At 41.7% G+C, this 18,015-nt stretch overlaps 1 protein-coding gene across 2 annotated transcripts; it reads left to right on the top strand.

The window, feature by feature from the left end:
• Positions 1–748: 748 nt before the first annotated feature.
• On the top strand, positions 749–13,321 carry LOC120456497. Of its 2 annotated transcripts, XM_039643365.1 has the most exons (7): positions 749–971; positions 7,682–7,914; positions 8,095–8,311; positions 9,853–10,430; positions 10,498–10,957; positions 11,023–11,422; positions 11,482–13,321. In XM_039643365.1, exons 3-7 carry the CDS (start codon positions 8,257–8,259, stop codon positions 12,977–12,979), a joined length of 2,991 nt encoding a protein of 996 aa, XP_039499299.1. In that variant the 5' UTR covers positions 749–971; positions 7,682–7,914; positions 8,095–8,256; the 3' UTR covers positions 12,980–13,321. The 2 variants fall into 2 exon arrangements, with proteins under 2 accessions (XP_039499299.1, XP_039499298.1); XM_039643364.1 differs by having other exon boundaries at positions 7,682–8,311.
• Positions 13,322–18,015: the final 4,694 nt, after the last annotated feature.

Genomic DNA, 18,015 nt, shown 5'->3' on the forward strand with positions numbered 1-18,015 from the left:
GTGTAAGCCACCAGGTGTGTGGGTGGCAGGCGGCCGGACTGGAGAAACCGAGCGAAGAGAGTACCAGAGTGCCAGCGATTTCGGTCTAAAGTGGCGCAAAGAATGTGTGAGACTCAGCCGCCTGCCCTACATGCCAAGTGCGATAAGATCTTTCTGCGCCGCCAAAGGCCCACCAGCATACAGCATATGTATGCTCGTTTCTAGCCGATCGGCCAGATATCGGGCATATGGCGAGCGGCTACTGCCAGCGCACCGTGGGCCTTGATTTATTTGTACAAAGCGAACTGAGGATACTTACTGGTATGAGAGCACTTGCTTCCAGAAATATTCTTTTCATTCGGAATAATTTTATTTAAACTGAATTTCTCGTTTACTGCTCTTCCTTATTTCCCCTTTGAAAGTTAATTTTTTTAATGTAGATAATCAATAGCTCTAAATATTTTGTCACCAGTTAAGTCCATCAAAAATAAATGCTATACAAATCCAGCTATCTTTATTTTATAGATGTTTTAGTAGTTTATTGAAGTTATAAATAAAATATTTGACAAGCAATTATCATATTACTTCCATTCCATAAGCTGACATTTTTTCGACCATCAGCTCCACTGTGCGATGCCGAAGGCAGCCGAGCAGTGATTGTGGGCTTCGGCTTTCCGACTTCGCCTTCGGCTCGCTGAGTTTTCGCGTTCGGATGGCGGGTTTTGAGCCGGGCTTTGGGCCAGAGTTTCAGTTGATCTTCGGCCGCAAAGGCTAGAGGTTTGAAAACTGTAGGATCGGTCCGCTAGAGTTTTTCGCTATTTTATTCGCCCGCACATCGGCAGTTCCGTTACGTGAGTGCAGCGCCGTCGTCTGCGCTGCATAAAGCTAAAAGATACAAGCCGAAAAGATACAGATACACGGCAACAACGTTTCTCGGTTTGTTTTGCGCAACTTTGTGAAAAGCGTGATAGAGTCCAGATACAAAAAAAAAAGTGCGTATTTGCTGTGATTTGTTTTTTGTTTTGTTTGGTGTGCAAGTGGCTTTTGTTTTTCAAAGGTGCATTAATTACCTGGCTCATGGGCCCGGCCCTTACTTTACACACCTTATTTGATCTCTTTTTTTTTAAGTGCGGTCTGTGGTGCACGGAGGAAAATATTCACTATTTACATACCTCGTCATAAAAAAATAATGCCATTTTTTTAAACATATTCAATAAGTATCAGAGTTTTTAGGATATTTCCCATTACATCCATACAAAGCATTACATTTTATAAGCAAGGAGTTTAGAATACTACAATTGTGTATGACTGATAAATGTTACTAAAATATAATATTGTATCAAATTTTATTTTGCTTTAAGCATCTAAATCATTGATCTTTTAAAATTTATAAGTATCCATATGTTCAGGTATTGTTTTTTGAGATTTTGCAAGTGTTTGCTGATGCTAGTTTCATGTAGTGAATTTGAAGGGAGGGCCAACCAAAGTAGGCAGACGTTTCTCTCAGTGCATATGGGCTGCTGCTGCCCCGGCGAAGCGCAACTTTCACGCGCTTCAGGTGAAAACCGTGAGCCGGGTCTCAAATAAGCGAAATGAAGAAGAAGTCGAGTTGAAGCCGCACAGCAGCCAAACTCACATGATTTGTTGTTATTTTCGGTGTTGTTATTATTGGTATATCTAGTTGTTGTTGTTGCTGTTGCTGGTGACTCTGTTTTTTCCCCCATATTCGCATTGTTTTACCCCCTTTTTTTTGTGTGCTTCACTTTTGTGTTTTTGGCTACTGTTTTTGTGTCAGTCGCCGTTTTGCGAAACTATTTCAGAAATGCATATTTCTTGTGGCTCAAATATGTGTCCAACTGACTGAGTTATGCGCATGGAAATGCCTTTCATCATCATCGTTTCTTCGACTTACTTTTTTTCTGCGAGTGTGTCACTGCTTGCACTTCTCGCACTGCACTGCTTGCATCCAGTTTGTTTGGTTTTTCTTCTGGCCACCAGGTGCATATTATGCATTATTCGATTAAACTTGTTTGCAGACGCATTAACATCAACACCCGACCCCCTCCAACCCCCCCAACCCCACGGCCCACCCTCGTGGTTCAGAAAAAACGAAAAATCATGCTGACATTGACACGAATTGTCGCCGCCAGCAACAACTAAAAAAAAAAACAAAAAACAAAATATCCAAGAGCCAACAAACAAAAGTCAAATCATACAGTTTAAAGTTGAGATCCAAGCAAAACTGCCAACTTCAAATTTATGACTAAGATCTGTTGTGTGTGCTCCACAATTAAAGTGCATAAAATTCCACCAATGCCACTGGCCAACAGCAATGAATTATATTAATTTGGCTTACAAATTTGTATTTGGTCAATTCAGTGGCACATTGCACCGAAAGAAAACGGTGCCTAAAAGGGGTAGTTTCGAATTAAATTATATGCCATTTTGCTTCACTAACTTCTATAATATTGGTGTATTATTAGGCAAATTTCGCTAAGTGGTTGATTATTATCAGACCAAACTTCAACTCAAATTGTATCGAAAAGAAATGCATAGGTTTAAAATCAATTAAGGAATATTCATAGATGCTGCTCAGAATTTTATTATTTAAGACGAGAAATTGCAACTATTTCCTTTCGTACCTCCATTTGGAAATGCATTTGAAGTCAAAACAAAGCGATCGAAGAGCCAGCGAACAATCACCTCCATTTGATTGCTGGTTGTTGATTGGATCGAATTGCCCGAGGAACAAGGTCGTTTACCACGCGGTATTATTAAATGCAAATGGGCATTATGTCTGCCAAACGCTGGAAAATTTCCTTAAGTGATTTAAGCATAATTTGTTGGATAATAGCTGCGTTGAATGTGTTTACCCTTGTCTTGATCACTTACATCAATTTCGGCTTTAAACTTCAATACGCTTGTCGTATTTCACCTTTTCACTTGTCTACTTGTAGTATTAAAAGTTCACAGTAATGAAAAATATAATTGCCTGGAAAGGAGACCATAAAAACCAGCGCAAGCAAATTAAATTTCTTTTGTTCTTGACAAAGCGGAGCGTGGCACACAATTAAACAGAATAATTATTTTTAATCTGGTGTGTTAATTGTGGCTGTCATTACGCTGGCCATGTGAGTGGAAAGCCAAAGATAAGCCAGGGTTCTAGATTTTCCAGCAAAGAGTCTGGGAAAAGTCTTCTCAAGTCTTCTCTAGAAAAATGCAGAGATGCCTAGTATATGCTTTAATATATTTCTCATAATATTTGTAAATGCCATGTTATATTTTGGATTTCGTATGGACACACATATGTATGTATAACTGACTATTTCTCGTCTAGTGAATACATTCTGGTGGTTCTCTCTGCTTTTCTTTTCATTGTTCTTCATCTGATTGTCGTTGGGTAACTGGGCCAGAAAGTTTCATAAGACTAGAAATGATATAGCAGTGCCTGATTGGGTCAACTCGTTCCATGAACCATAACTGGCAACTTGATGCTGTCGCCGGGAAATGACAAAAGAGTGCTGGTATTTGGGTTCGGAGTAGAGTACTCTGTTCCCGAAAAACTGTGTCACCTGGCTACAATGTACACTTGTGAGCCAAGTCCATTGCATGCATGTAATTGTGCTAGTTTTTTTTTTTTTTTTGGTATTTTACCACACCGCCGTTGCAGCCAGTTGATTTATGGAATATTGCTTATTGTTTATAAGCCGCCGCTGCTGTTCTGCATCGCCAATGAGAGTTGCGTGGCCCCACAAAAAAAGTTCTGCGCTTCGGGAGGCATAAAAAGCACCTCGGAAACGACCACAAATAGGCGCCACTAATTGCCTGCAGCGGCTATGAAAAGGTACATCGCAAAAAAAATACAGCCCAAAGTTGACCTCCTTCGCTTTTGTAGTTAATGCAGATTGACGAGCGATAGCAAAACCACTTTTTTGTTATTTATATCTAAAAACTACATTTTACAGCGTATTCTCCATAATGCTTATACTATTTCAAGAGGAGAGCTGGTGCTCTATATTAAATTCCAAATGCTTCTATAGCTGATTCACTTTTATGCGATTTTACAAAGCTGATCGAAAATACTTTGTATAACATTTTATTATTATTATTTCATGATTATATCATTATGCCATTTAACAAAGCTGATCGAAAATAATTTGTATTACATTTAATTATTATTATTTCATTAAGGTGCCAGTTTCTTGCAGTGCACTGCCTACATTGGGCTGAAAATCCCCAAAGACGCGAGCGGAAACTTTATGCATTGCTGGTTTTCGTTATATTTTCTTGCCCCAGCTTTTGGCAGTCGACTTGAATCGGATCGGCTTCCTCCCTTTTTTTTTGTGTGAAGTTGCTGGGTCCGTCGTAACAAACAGGAAACTATTTTATGCTGCCATGCGAAAATTGGCTAGGGAAATTTATATATGTATTTTTGGCTTTTGGGTTTTCCTTACTTCATTTTAATGTAGCGCTTGTTTCTTGCGATTGCAATCAGGCGTTAGCCATCGGTGGCAAGTTCGTTGCCTAAGTCTTTCGTTTGGCAAGTGGCATTTTGATTTGAAAAAATGAAATATTGTTTAGCGAGACAGGAATACCCTCGACTTGGTTAACCAAGTGTAATAATTCCCTGTAATTGATTATCTGTTTTGTAGCTTATTAGTTTTTTAACAACCAATTTAAAATAACATTTTAGGATAGATGTATAAATTGCCTAAGTTTTAATGCCCAGTCAGAATGTTAAGTCAGTAATTCCTGGCTTTTAAATTGCATGCCAGCTTGGATTGCCTTGCAGCTTTTACCACCAACACAGTTTGCAAAATTAAACTGGGAACCTATAAATCACTCCGGATTTCTTCATAATCTGTTCGATTTCTTGGCATGGGCTTGGCGGCTATAGAGTAATAATAATAAAAGTTATAACTATTGCGTTGGGACTTGTTTTGTTTTTTTTTTATCGACTTCTATTGCTATGGGCACATACTTGTGTCGTCCGTCTTTATGTCGCTGGCTTGACAAATCAATCAAACGACTTAATGCGAACTTCGATTGCACAAAGACACAAGGCGAAGACAATGCATTGGTGTTATTGTTTTTAGTTTGGTTTTATTTTCTCTGTTTCTCGCCGTCTGGCATTTGGCAATGCCGAGTGGCCATTTCCATTGTCCGCCATTCGCTTGGCTCACGTCCAGAGTTTAATGAGACATTCCGCCGGATAGACGGATGGTCGGATGGTCGGTCATGAGGTAGAAAATACAGAAAAACACTCGATTCCGCAGCAGTCTGCTGCGAAATGCACTTTTCTTTGGCACGGTTCGGTTTTCCCAATCGATTTGCAGACTTTCCCAGCCAGTTCTCAGTTCGTCTCACTTTTTCCCATTCAAATGGGACCTGCACACGGAAAAAACATCAATATTGTGCACAAATATTTGTTTAAAAATGCTTAAAACAAAAGAAAGAGACACCTATTCGGTATAAGCTGATATATTTTAATATTTTTGCTGTGCATCCTGAGTTTATCAGTGTAAGTACTTGCTGCTTTTCTCGGTGTTCAGAGATCACAGGCGATCGTTCTTCGTAATGAGTTGAATTAGCCGCCAAACGCGAAAATGAGCAGCGGAAAGCGTCGGAGCCGCCGAATTGGGTTAATCTATTTGAAAGTGGAAGCGTTGGTCGCGGCACCACCAGCTTATATATATATATATATATATATACATATATGCATATATATTGGTAAAGACGCAAAAAAATGAACATCTGATGGAACCCATGCGAAAGTCGCCTTAGAAGCATTATTTTGTGCGTTACTTTCCATTTTGTTGGCGATATTCGAGCTGATGCTGCTGCTGCTGCTGCTGCTGCTGACATTTGTCTCCGCTTTCTCAGAAACTTCAACTTCACCTGTCTTCACAGTCTTTCTATTCTTTAACGGCACTCGTCTTTTGAATTCGCTTTTCGCCGAACCCATCCGCTTTGAATGTTCACACGATCCGCAGCGAACAAAGGGCCCAAAATCGCCCATTCCGTACCGCAATTTAATGATAATTATGTGTTGGCATCCGTTGGAATCGTTTGGGCTCAGCTTATTGGGGTGATCGGTGCAGTCACGGAAAGTTGAGCAAATCGTTACTGGCAGGATGCGAGCTTTCCTTAATGCCATACATTTTCACAAATTAGCCTGGTTTACCGAGCATTACTTTTACAGTTTTAGAGCGATTGTGGTTGAAGTGGTTGAGTTCTTGATCAAACTAATTGGAAGCGAAACAGTGTAATTTAATTTCCATGTTCTGAGCATAGGTAATTCATTTTCTTTATTATGGAGATGTGTCTCTGAAATTGCTTTGCTTTTTTGAAATATTTGTGGTCTTTTTAACATACTTCTGAATTTTTAATTTTCTAGACTTCTTGGAAACATTTGAATCATCTGATACCTTAATTGAACATATTTAACTTTTATGCTTGTGGTTCCTAGAAAAAGGCGACTAATCGAGAATATAAATTTGTATAAACATTTTTAACGTTCGCCATTTATCTTTATGGCTTATCAACTTGCAAAAATGCCAATTAAGGTTAATGAGAGGTTACGCAATCTATGGCAAATCTCTGTCTTTGCCAAATTGTTCTTTCGAAATTAGCCGTTGCATTGTAACAGGTGCATTCGTTGTGTGCTACGCTGCACCGATGACAAAATATTTCGTGGGTGGGCAATTTCCCGAGTTTCGAGTATCTGACCAAATAATCTTTTTGTAAATGTTGCACAATCTTTGGTCTTCAGATGCTAATTGGTAGATCACGTTGGTCGCCCAACGAAAGTGAAATGTTGTTGATTGAAGACCGCATTTGTTAATCGATAGGGGAAACAGTTTAAGTGCGGTTTTTTAGTTTCTGATTCCGCTTCAGATACAGATACAGCTACAGATACAGATTCAGTGTCGGTTCCAGTTTCAGTTTCGGTTTCAGTTCCAGTTTGTTGTTTTTATGACCAAAGGTTTTCACTTTCGTTTGTCACATCTTTTTGGCTCTTCGCCTGAGTCACCCCTCCATCCACTCCTCTTGCAATTTGGGGCCGAGTAAATTAGCCAAAAGTCAACAAACGGCGATGGCGATGGCGATGGCGACGGCACTCGACTCTTGAATGTTGGCTTTGTCTGCCTGTTGACCCAAATGTGTGATTCGGCCAAAAAAGCGGTCGGGCGGGATTTAGCGGCCAGAATCGGTCGGCAGTCAAGTGTAAGGTCAATGGACTAGATGTCGCGCACACAAGATGCAAGTTGCAAGATGCGAGCTGCAAGCAACACGAGACGGTCGCACATGCGCAACATCCTGTTCGGGCGCCACTGCAACCGGCCTATTATACAATGGCCAATGGCTGCACGGAGCACAAACTCGCTGGCTTACAAACCAAAATTCAATGAAATTTACATAACCATGTAAAAACTTAAATAAATATGCGAAAATATACATATATGTATATATATTATATATTTAAGTCCACATCTGTTCTGTATCTAAGTAATAAGTAATTGCACATACGATCTACTTTTAAAATGATTTATTTGACAGACTTACTAATGCCACCAACGGTCACTAATAATATTTTAATTTAAAAGTAATACTTGTCTAGGATTAGTTTAGGTTTTCCTTATTTTTTTCTGTGTGTAGCGAAAACGTTTAAAGTACATGAGTTTGACTCTTCTGATTGCAGGCGACTGATCGCCAGCCATCAATCAGGCCATCAATCAGTCAATGCCGCTCGTCGCAAATTGGAGCTGCTCTCCCTTCTCGGAGAAAGCCAAAGTGGCAGCCTGAGACCTGGACAGTGGATCAGTGGACTCAAAGGGGTCCGATACTCGGTACTTGGCACTCGATACCCGATCCCAGTGGAGTTTGGCGACAGTGTCGGTGTCGGTGGTGTCTGCCTTTTGGCTAAGTCAGTCAGTGAGTCAGCCACTCGAACTTGTAGTCATAGTTATAGTCACGACTGCACAAGCACGTCTATATCCACATCGTCTTCGCTTTGGCTTTGGCTTTGGCTTTGCTTTTTTGCCGTTGTCGCCCGGCAGGTTCACAAATAAGTGAAAGTGAATTTGTTTATTGTATATTTTGCTATTACCAAAGCGAAAGAGACGCATAACACCACTGAGACAACCTCCATCTACAACTACAACTGGCCACTGCAATTCCATTCAGACAGCGAGTTAACCAAGGAGACAGCACATCTTGTGGAATTCAATCAATGAGGATCGCTTCAGAACAGCTGGAACCGCAAACGAAATCACCATGCTAAGTGCCAGCTACGTCATTTTGGCGCTGCTCATATGCCACACGGGAAATGGTGAGTATACGCCCTGTGGGCTCCATTAACTAATTGCCACTCGGCGGCGCGAAGCGTTAACTAATTTACTAAGTGCTCGACTTGTGTTTGCTTTTAACAAGTGTCTCCGCACATATTTATATATATATATACATATCTATAGCTGTACTTATGTGGGTGGTGCGGTGATTGTGTCAATTGAGAAGATGTTTAACGAACCACTTCAATGCGATGATTGCACAATGGTCCACAGAGCAGATTTTCAAGGGGCCATATGCCATATATGCTTTTGTGGTGCTTACACCCGGAAAAATAATGGCCTATATGGGTCAGCAATTAGTAATAGTTATACCTTTTGAGTTTTGCAGGAATACCAAGAATAAAAAGATTCGTTATATGTTAAATAAACCACGTTTATTTGTATTTAATTCAATCGTTTTTAGCTGTGTAGTTTTTCATGCTTACAAGTGTCTGATTGTCTGCGTTGTGAAGGTAAAACCAATAAAGCCAAGAGCGGCCACGATTAGTTTACCCTTGAGTCGAGCCATGGCTTGAAGATCTGAGGATCTGGCATTTAAATGCTTCCATTTGTAAAATATATTTATGACGGATTCATCTTCTTTGATTTCTTGCACATAGAAAGTTTGCTGTTAAAAGATCCTTGGCAGAAATTCCAAGTGAATAGAAACTTACCCTTCAACTTTTCAAATATACAATTATATTTGGTGTAGAGAGAATCTCAGTTTAAGTGTATAGAATGTGCAGTCCTGTGTTCAGTGCACCACTATTAAGTTTTTAGATATATATTTTATAGTCGCCTTAAGTGCTACTCAGAAGTATTTCCCCATTTCCTTTTCGGGACCCTAGAAGCTCGTTAAGCCGGTGACGCGTGTTGACAATTTTGGGGCTCAGCACTTGGGTTAATACCTTTTAGATTCGGCTTTAAGGTGTTGGGGTATTTAGGAATTTTAAAAACGCAATCACGCTTCGACGATCCATCATATAAACCCGCACACGAGTATCGTAGTTATGTCATCCGCATGGCGTGCGTTTCAATTCGAATTGAATTGAAACGAATCGTTTCGGCTGGAAACGTAAGACGGAAAATTAAAATTAAAATAATTCACGCGTTGTCATTGGAAAGAAATTTTAAGTTGTTGTCACCAACTTATCGGCTTGGGCAATAAATTGTTATATCAGGGAACAGCACGTACACATGTACTTTAAGGGCTTGGCTTAACTAGTTATGCAACTTAGGGGATTTGAAATCTATCTCTACTGATAATGATAAAGAATAATTAACGAATTTATAAGACCCAGAAAAGTACCATAACTTGACTGGTTTGATGCAAGACTTAACCGATTGATGGGTTTGGGTTTTTAAAATATAAACAGCATGGAAGGAGCAGTGACAAACTTGGAAACACCCAAATCGAGTGTATAAATCTAATGTGTATGGCGGCGAACGTGCTTGCCATGCACATAGCAGTATTTACGGAATTGATTGCATTTCAATCTACTATTGATTCGCATTTGTGTGCCGTTTGATTGGATATTTATAGCCATCGCCCAGGAAGTGGCCAGAACTGTGCCCGCCGCACCCTCGCCGTCCCAATTCGCGGAACTATCGCAGGCTGTGCAGGATCAGTTGGTGGAGCACGAGGAGCGCCAGCGGGAGCGAGTGCGTCGTGGTCACCGCTCCCGGCGGGCAGTGAAACGGGTGTGCTACGGCGAACTGGGCTGCTTCGAAGACTCCGGCCCGTTTGCCTATCTGGAGATGCTGCCCTCGTCGCCGGAGGAGATCAACACCAAGTTCTACTTCTACTCCACGCGCCAGCGTTCCGATCGTCCGCTGATGGAGCTGTCCTTTCTGAACATGACCAATGCCTTTCGCGGCAAGAGGGAGACGGAGCTGAGCACCAGTCCACCCGAGGGCACCAGTGGCAGGTCATCATCCATGACCGCCATGAACGCCACGTTCACCACAGAACGTCCTGGTGGCGGGCAAAAGAAGCCCACGCCATCCATCGATGATCTCGAGGGATTCGATGAGCTGTCCGTGCGGGTTATTGTCCATGGATTCGGTTCGGCCTGTCCGCATGTGTGGATTTACGAGATGAAAACAGCTCTGATGGCGGTGGTAAGTGCTGCACAATGTCCACATTTATGTAATAGGCTTCTTCCTAATCCCACTTGCCACTTTTCAGGAGGACTGCATTGTGATCTGCGTGGATTGGGAAAATGGAGCCACCTTTCCGAACTACGTGAGAGCAGCGGCCAACACCCGTTTGGTGGGCAAGCAACTGGCCATGCTGCTCAGGAATCTCCAGCAGCACAAGGGTCTCGATCTGATGCGCACCCACGTCATTGGTTTCAGTTTGGGTGCTCATGTATCCGGCTTTGCCGGCGCTGAACTCCCGGGTCTTTCCCGAATCACGGGTCTGGATCCGGCGGGTCCGCTTTTTGAGGCCCAGCATCCGAAGGTGCGACTGGACAGCAGCGATGCGGAGTTCGTGGACGTCATCCACTCGAATGGCGAGAATCTGATCCTGGGCGGACTCGGTTCCTGGCAGCCGATGGGCCACGTGGACTACTATCCAAATGGCGGGCGGGTGCAAACCGGCTGCTCGAATCTTTTCGTAGGCGCAGTCACCGATTTCATATGGTGTAAGTATACTTTTCTAATATACTTTCAGTATACTTTGCTTACTGGGATACCCAATCTTTCACAGCTGCCCAGGCTGCAGAGGACGAGGAGGGTCGTTCGTTGTGCAACCACAGACGTGCCTATAAGTTCTTCATCGACTCGGTGGCGCCACGCTGTCTGTTCCCCGCCTTCCCCTGCGGAAATTATGATGATTTTCTCAAGGGCAGATGCTTTCCCTGTGCCCAGGATGATGAGGATCTGGCCGAGGGTGTGCCCAGGTGCGGCAACATGGGCTACTATGCCGATCGTTCGACGGGCCGGGGTCAGCTGTATCTGCTCACCCGCGAGGAGGAACCCTTCTGTGCCCACCAGTTCCAGCTGCAGATCTTCAACTCCTTCAACGATCTGCCACTGCGCACCATTGGTCGCTTGGAGGCGATCCTCGAGGGAGATGGTGGCCTCAACGAGACCTTCGAGATATCCGAGTGAGTGTGATGGATCAAGCAGTTGAATTACCCACGTTCCTAACATTGTTCACCTGCAGGAAAGACGATGCGGAGTTCTTCGCCGGCGACATTGTGTCCAAGATCATTGTGCCGCATCCGGCACTGGGATTCCCCACCACACTGAGCCTGCACTACAAGTCGTACAGTGGGTGGTTGAGCAAGGGCCTGCCCCACTGGGACATCGACAAGGTGGTGCTGACGGACAGCTTTGGCCGCAGCCACTCCCTGTGCCGCCCCACCACCAAACTGAGCAGCGGCAGTCCGGTGCGCCTGCGCCTTCAGGCGGGCAACTGTGAGCTGGACAATCAGGAGGACTATGGGGCGTACACCACCCAACCACCGGCTGCACCACCTGCCCAGCAGGCGGGAAATCCCACGGTGGCCGTGCCCACCGATGTGCCCGATTCCAGTGTCCAGGAATCGGGTTTGGCGGCATCGGTGGATGGGGTGGAGAGCGCCAAGCAGCGCAAGGACATCTTCAATTTGGGCACCAGCTTCAAGTTGGCCCGCAATCAGACGTATCCCTTGGATCAGGGCGACGAACTGCCGTGGCAACCGATTTTGGTGGGCAATTCGCTGGACAACGAGACTGCCGAGGCTGCGGAGTCCAGTCGCAGTCTCTCGGACTCGATTGGCGGCGAGATCTTTGAGCCGGTGCTCAAGGATCGCCGGCTGGCGGTGAATAGGGGGCGAAATCTGCAGGATTATGCCACCACCGACAGTCCCGAGATTGTGGAACCCGTTCTGAAGGCCACCACACCGCGTGTGAAGCAGGGCAAGGATCTGGATTTGTCCGAAAGTGAGCTGGCTGCTGGCATGGTCACAACATTGGGCGCCATTACATCCGCCGTCGCGGGCTCCTCCCGCTTGCCCGCCAAGACGATGGCTCAAATGGGCACCGGACGTTCGCCGGACCCGGATGAACCGCAAACCGTGCAACTGCTGCCATTCCGTTTGGGCGAACTGCTTCAGCGTGCGGAGCGCTATGCACGGGAGACCCTTCTACCGCTCATATCCGTGCAGGCGCCGCGCTTCTTTGGCTTCAATGTGACGCCCCACGATCGGGAGCCAGTGCGTCCGGGGGAATCGCGCAAGCCACGGTACATTCCACGCTACGAGGAGTCGGCCTTCCTGAACACCAGCTCCAATGCCAGGAGGCGTTCGCAGAAGGCATCGCGTCGCTCGGCCGTGCAGCAGCGAAACCTCTTGCGACTTTTGAGAGCGCGATCCCACGGCGTGGAGGACAACGAGAGTGGTTCGGATGAGCAGCGGGAGGGGCAGCGTGAGGGGCAGCGGAACGAGGTCAACTACTACACCAATGTGCTGCAATCGGAATCGCGGTCCATGCGGCCCGAGGCACCGGAATATAGGCCCGTATTCATCGATCTACCCACCTATAAGCCGCAAACAGCAGCTGCATTTTCCGCCTCCGCTGCCGTTTCCGCTCCGCTGGCATCCGCTGCCGTTTCCGGTTCCGGTACCGTTTCCGCATCGAGGGCCAGAAGGCGTGGCAGATCACCAAAGCTAATTCCCTGATATTCAGACATTCTGACATTCAGCTGCCCAAGCTGTCCCGCCATCGGGGATGAACACTTTGTGATATGCACACCAGAACGTGGCTCCTGAAACCGCATCCCATTTCGATCCTAATCCCAATCCAGATCACTCACTCATTCGCATTACACCCATACTCCTCACACTGTAAATATTCGAACGAGCAAGCAATGGTACATACATAGATAATGAAATGGAATTTCAAATCGTGGGATGTTGCATCGTAGAATAAGATATTGAATGTAAGAATTTAAATGTGAGAAATTTAGTTGGTAAGATAAAGCCTATTGTCGAGGGTCTCGACCTTAAGATACCACAATATAATGGTTGCATTTCAATATTTTGGGATTACATTGCCTCCTTAACTGGGTAAGATATGTCCACATACATGTGCATTCCTTATTTGCAAAATAAATATTAAATATTAATATTAAAGTGTAACCGATTTCATCTAGTTCAAATTTACTGCACATTTTCTGTTAAGGAGTACTGTACAGTGCTGGAGTTAACAGTGATAAACTGCTTGCCGGTAACGCTGTTAACGGCTCACAATAGTTGTGCACTGCTTGCTTACTGAAATTCAAAATGAAACGCGCTCTTTTAATTTTCCTTTTAGCATAATTTATTTTATATACTTTCCATTTAATTTGTTTTATGTTCATAAAGTAACGTGTGTCTGCCTCTGTCTGTGTAGGTATGTGTGTGTGTGTGTGTTTGAGCATGTCTGTGTCTTGTTTGTTATTCATAGTTTTTATTATTCACTTAAATTTGTTCGTTTTGTAAGCTGCTTTGATTTGAGATCCAATTTGGTTGGTTTCAATTTACAATGATTGTAAAAATTAATTTTCGGTTTTCGCCACCTAGGCTTGGATTTAGCTATTCAACCATTGCTTTTAAATTTATCGAAAGTCAAATGGTAGATTTTGGTGCTTGCTGGCCTTGTTTATTTGTTTGTTTGTTTGTTTGTTGCTTATTGCGTATTGTGGTTTTGGTGTTGTTTCTCCTTGTGTGTGTTTGTTCTGTGTCTGTTTGCCTTTGTTTCGCTTCCTAGCTGTGTGTTTTTATTTTTATTTTTCTCTTTATCTTTATCTGGTTTGGTTTGTTTTGGTTTCGTTTTCTCTCGTATTTAATGTATAATAATCATTTTGGTTTCTTTTGTTTTTGGTTTAACTATTTATAAAACATTTCATTTTAGAATCTTAACAACATATATATACATGTATATATATATTATATACATATATATATGTACATATATTTTTTATAATTGTTGCGGCGTTCATTCTGTTATAATTTGATTTACTTAAGTGTTATTTATGTATACGTTTAATATGTAAATTTGTTTAGCATTAATTCATAAGTAGTTTTTCCATATGCCCATCTCTGTTGTTGCTGCTATTGGTTTTTTTTTTTAATTGTTGTTATTATTGTTGTACGCATAATTTACATGGAGTGACTACCGCATTCGTAATGCTAACTCTTCCCTTCTATCCCTTCAATCCCTTCTATCCCTCCTGCCATCCTATATCCCATATGCCTCCCACATACATACATATATGTATATCTGCTATATCTCCTGCCTCCTACTTGATCTGGGCCTAATACGTTGCTCTCTGTGTGTGGTTGGTAGTGTGGTATTATCTAGGCATAGTTATCATCTTTACTTGCATTTACTTTTATTGTTGTATTTCGCATGCTTGAGCTAAATATATATTGGTTTTTTGTTTGGTAGTTGCACTTTATTGAATCGAAATGAAGACTCGGAATGGAATCGAAATCGATAATGAAGACTGATTTGATTTGATTTAATTTGATTCGGTTTAAGCTGAATGAAGTGGTCTGGAACTATCAAGTATATATGTATGTATGTCAAGTCCGACTGATCGAACATTATACATAAATATATGTCTGCAGTCCCGCGGCTTTCGTGTATATACTTGTTTTTTTTTTGTTGTTGTTGTAATCTTTATTTGTTTTATTCCAGTCTTTGTTTTTATTCATTTAATTCGCTTCTCCTCCGGCTTCTCTGTCCACCTCATCGATCCTGAAACGAGCAACGAAGGAATCGGCGATTCCTCGACTATTTGGGGGCGGGGGGTGGCTATGGGGGGGATCTACTGGAAGGGGCAAGCTGGATTTAGCTAGACTCTACAGACTGTACTTGTACCTAAGCATATTACTTCTGTTATAATTAAACATAGTTCGCTCCTCTCATCGCTTCACTTCCGGCTCACTTCCACTTCCGCTTCCGCTTTCTAATACCCTTAATTATTTTGGCAAGTTAATAGTTTTTTTGGTTTTGGTTTTTTTTACTTTTGTTTTGTGACTCTTGTTTTTGGTTTTTATATCACTTTTAGTTGTAGTCTGGCCAAGTTGGTTCATCTCCTCCTTTTGCCCTCAAATTATCATTCCTATGCTGCGGTCTCTCTGCATCTTTTTTTTTTTGGGTTTTTAATAGTAAGCTTTATTTTCTTAGCGATTTCTCAGTTTAATATTAGTTTGTAAATTACGCTTATAAAAAAAAAAAATATTTTGAATTTGGTTTATCCGTTTGCATGACTTGAAGACGATATGTTTTTAATTGTATTATTATTTGTATGCCTATATAGAGATTATTGTGTAATTATCGTAGTTAATATTAAGAATATTTTATATGCAATCTTGTGGTATTTTTGTTATTGCTCATTGGGCTTATCTAATCGGTTGGCTGACCGAGAACTTTTCAACGAATCGAACGAACTAAAACCAAACTGAACTCGGACGCAGGTCCGTGAATCCTATAATCCAATAATCCATTAAATCACAAATTCACAAATTCAAAAATCCGCTAATATATAATGCTAATGGATATGGCCGGGACATTGACATGAGTACACTACATGGGATACTTCAACTGTTGCTACTGGTATATACATATATAATATATATATATTTGTATATAAGTAGGGCCGATCGGAGCATGAATGTGTGTCTGTGTTTGTGTGTGTGCAAGCAGGCGTGTTTCTTTAAGGCCAAATCAAGTATACGTAAGAATGACTTTCGGTTCTAGTTGGTTCTCCCTCTCTTTTCCGCGCCTATTCCTTGCCTCATTCTCTTTCTCATTCGCCTTCGCTTTCTCTTTCTTTTTCTTCATCTTCTTCCCTTTCGTTTGCTGTGTGCGTGTGGACGGTTTTCAAAGCTGTAAATTGATTCGATTTATATAACGTTATTTTTCTCCCCGCTCTCATATTTTTGCTTGGTTTTCCGTTTTTCCGGTTTTTCATTTTTCGTTTTTACATATTTACAGATTGCTTCGGTATAAATATTGGTTTAAGTTCTTCTTAATTACAACAAGCAGCAAATCAATAAAAACTTTTTATTCAGTCGCATATCTAACAAAAAAAAAACATATTTATATATATATATATCCGAATATATATAAATACCATATATGTGTGCATGTATATATGCCTGCGTTAGCTTAGTTCTCGGCTTGGTTATCCCAACCATCCCATCTTTAACTCCAAAGTTATATCATCGTAATCGTTATCGCAATGGTTATCGTAACGCAACGTATCTCTCAACATCCAAATCTACTGGCTTGTGAGATGTTTCTTCTGTGGTCCAAAGTAACTTGTGGGCTCCCTCGTCTGATTCTCCTCACTCCATTTCGATTTTCATAATTCGTTTTGGTTAGCAAGAGCAGTAGAAGCAAAGCTTGTAGGTAGGATTCTAGGTATAGAGAAATTTAGATATGGCTTCGATCGATCTATTTGCACGCTGACATTCGGCACTAGTGACATTTGCACAGTGAAGCAGTGGAAGCAGTTCAAACGTATTTGTATCTTATGTTGTATAGAATTGATATATCGAATGCGCATGCAAATTGAAATTGATAATTTTGGTATTACCCCTAACGATTTTTCTATCCGATTTTTTTTTTGGTTTTGTAGCTTTTAGTTTTCTTTTTCCGTTTGCCATTTTTCTAGGAATTTGACAAAAGTTGAAGTCGCTAGATTGAACGTTTTTCAAGTGAGAAGATTTCGATTGTTTTTAAATCACAAAAATCAGGAAGACAGCGAATCAAGTTACAACTCATAAACATGTTTGTGTGAGCTATTAGATCCTAAAGCTTCTGTTTCTGTATCTGTATCTGTGTGTTTTGTGCGTGCGAGTGGAGACAAAAGAAAGACAGAAACAACATGCAACAGTTCTGACGAATATATATAGGTTATACTGCATAACTCTCGAGTTGAGAACTGAATATCGAAACTGTTACAGTCGTCTCTCTTTTCTAAGGGAAGACAAGCTAAACTAAACTAAACTAAACTAAACTAGAAACTATAATAGATTGTATTTAACCAAACGAAAGCAGGTCCATGCACGTGGGCATCACAAGGGTCTCTATAAGAGATCATAGCTAGTACTGGATGAGCCAGGATTCTCCTACAGGTCTCATATAAAATTTGCAATTTTTTTCCTCTCTTTTTTTTGGTTTCTTGGTTCCTAAATGGAAAGATCAGCGCGGTTTCTTCTAGATTTTGTTCTTGTGGCATTCGCATTCGCATTCTCTTTTTTTGTGGCTGTTTTCGGTTGTCTGTATTTGCTAAGTTTAATTATTGTTTTTGTATCGTTAGCAGCTTTCCTTATTTTTGGTTTTAGGTTCCTTTTTTGTATTCCCTTTAGTTAGCTATGATTTTGGTTTTTGGTTGGTTTTTGCTTGGTTTTTGGTTGTTTTTGTTTTTTTTTTGTCGTTTAATATTTATTTTGTGTCTATGTCTATTTGTTCAGCTTCAGCTCTGACTCACTTATTTACAAAATAGCAGTTTTACTTTAGTTTATGTATATTTAATTATATATGTAAATGTATGTATATATTTAATATATATTTATTTATATATAATCTTTGTATTACTCATTCTTTAAACTTAACGGCAGTTTTGATGTTTTTAGCATTATCATGTGTGTCTCATGTGTCTATGTGTATGGCTGTGTTGGTTGTGTCAACGAAATATCAAAACAGCGCTCGAGTTAAATGG

Source organism: Drosophila santomea, chromosome X (genome assembly GCF_016746245.2).
Source record: "Drosophila santomea strain STO CAGO 1482 chromosome X, Prin_Dsan_1.1, whole genome shotgun sequence".
In the NCBI taxonomy this organism is placed as follows: domain Eukaryota; kingdom Metazoa; phylum Arthropoda; class Insecta; order Diptera; family Drosophilidae; genus Drosophila; species Drosophila santomea.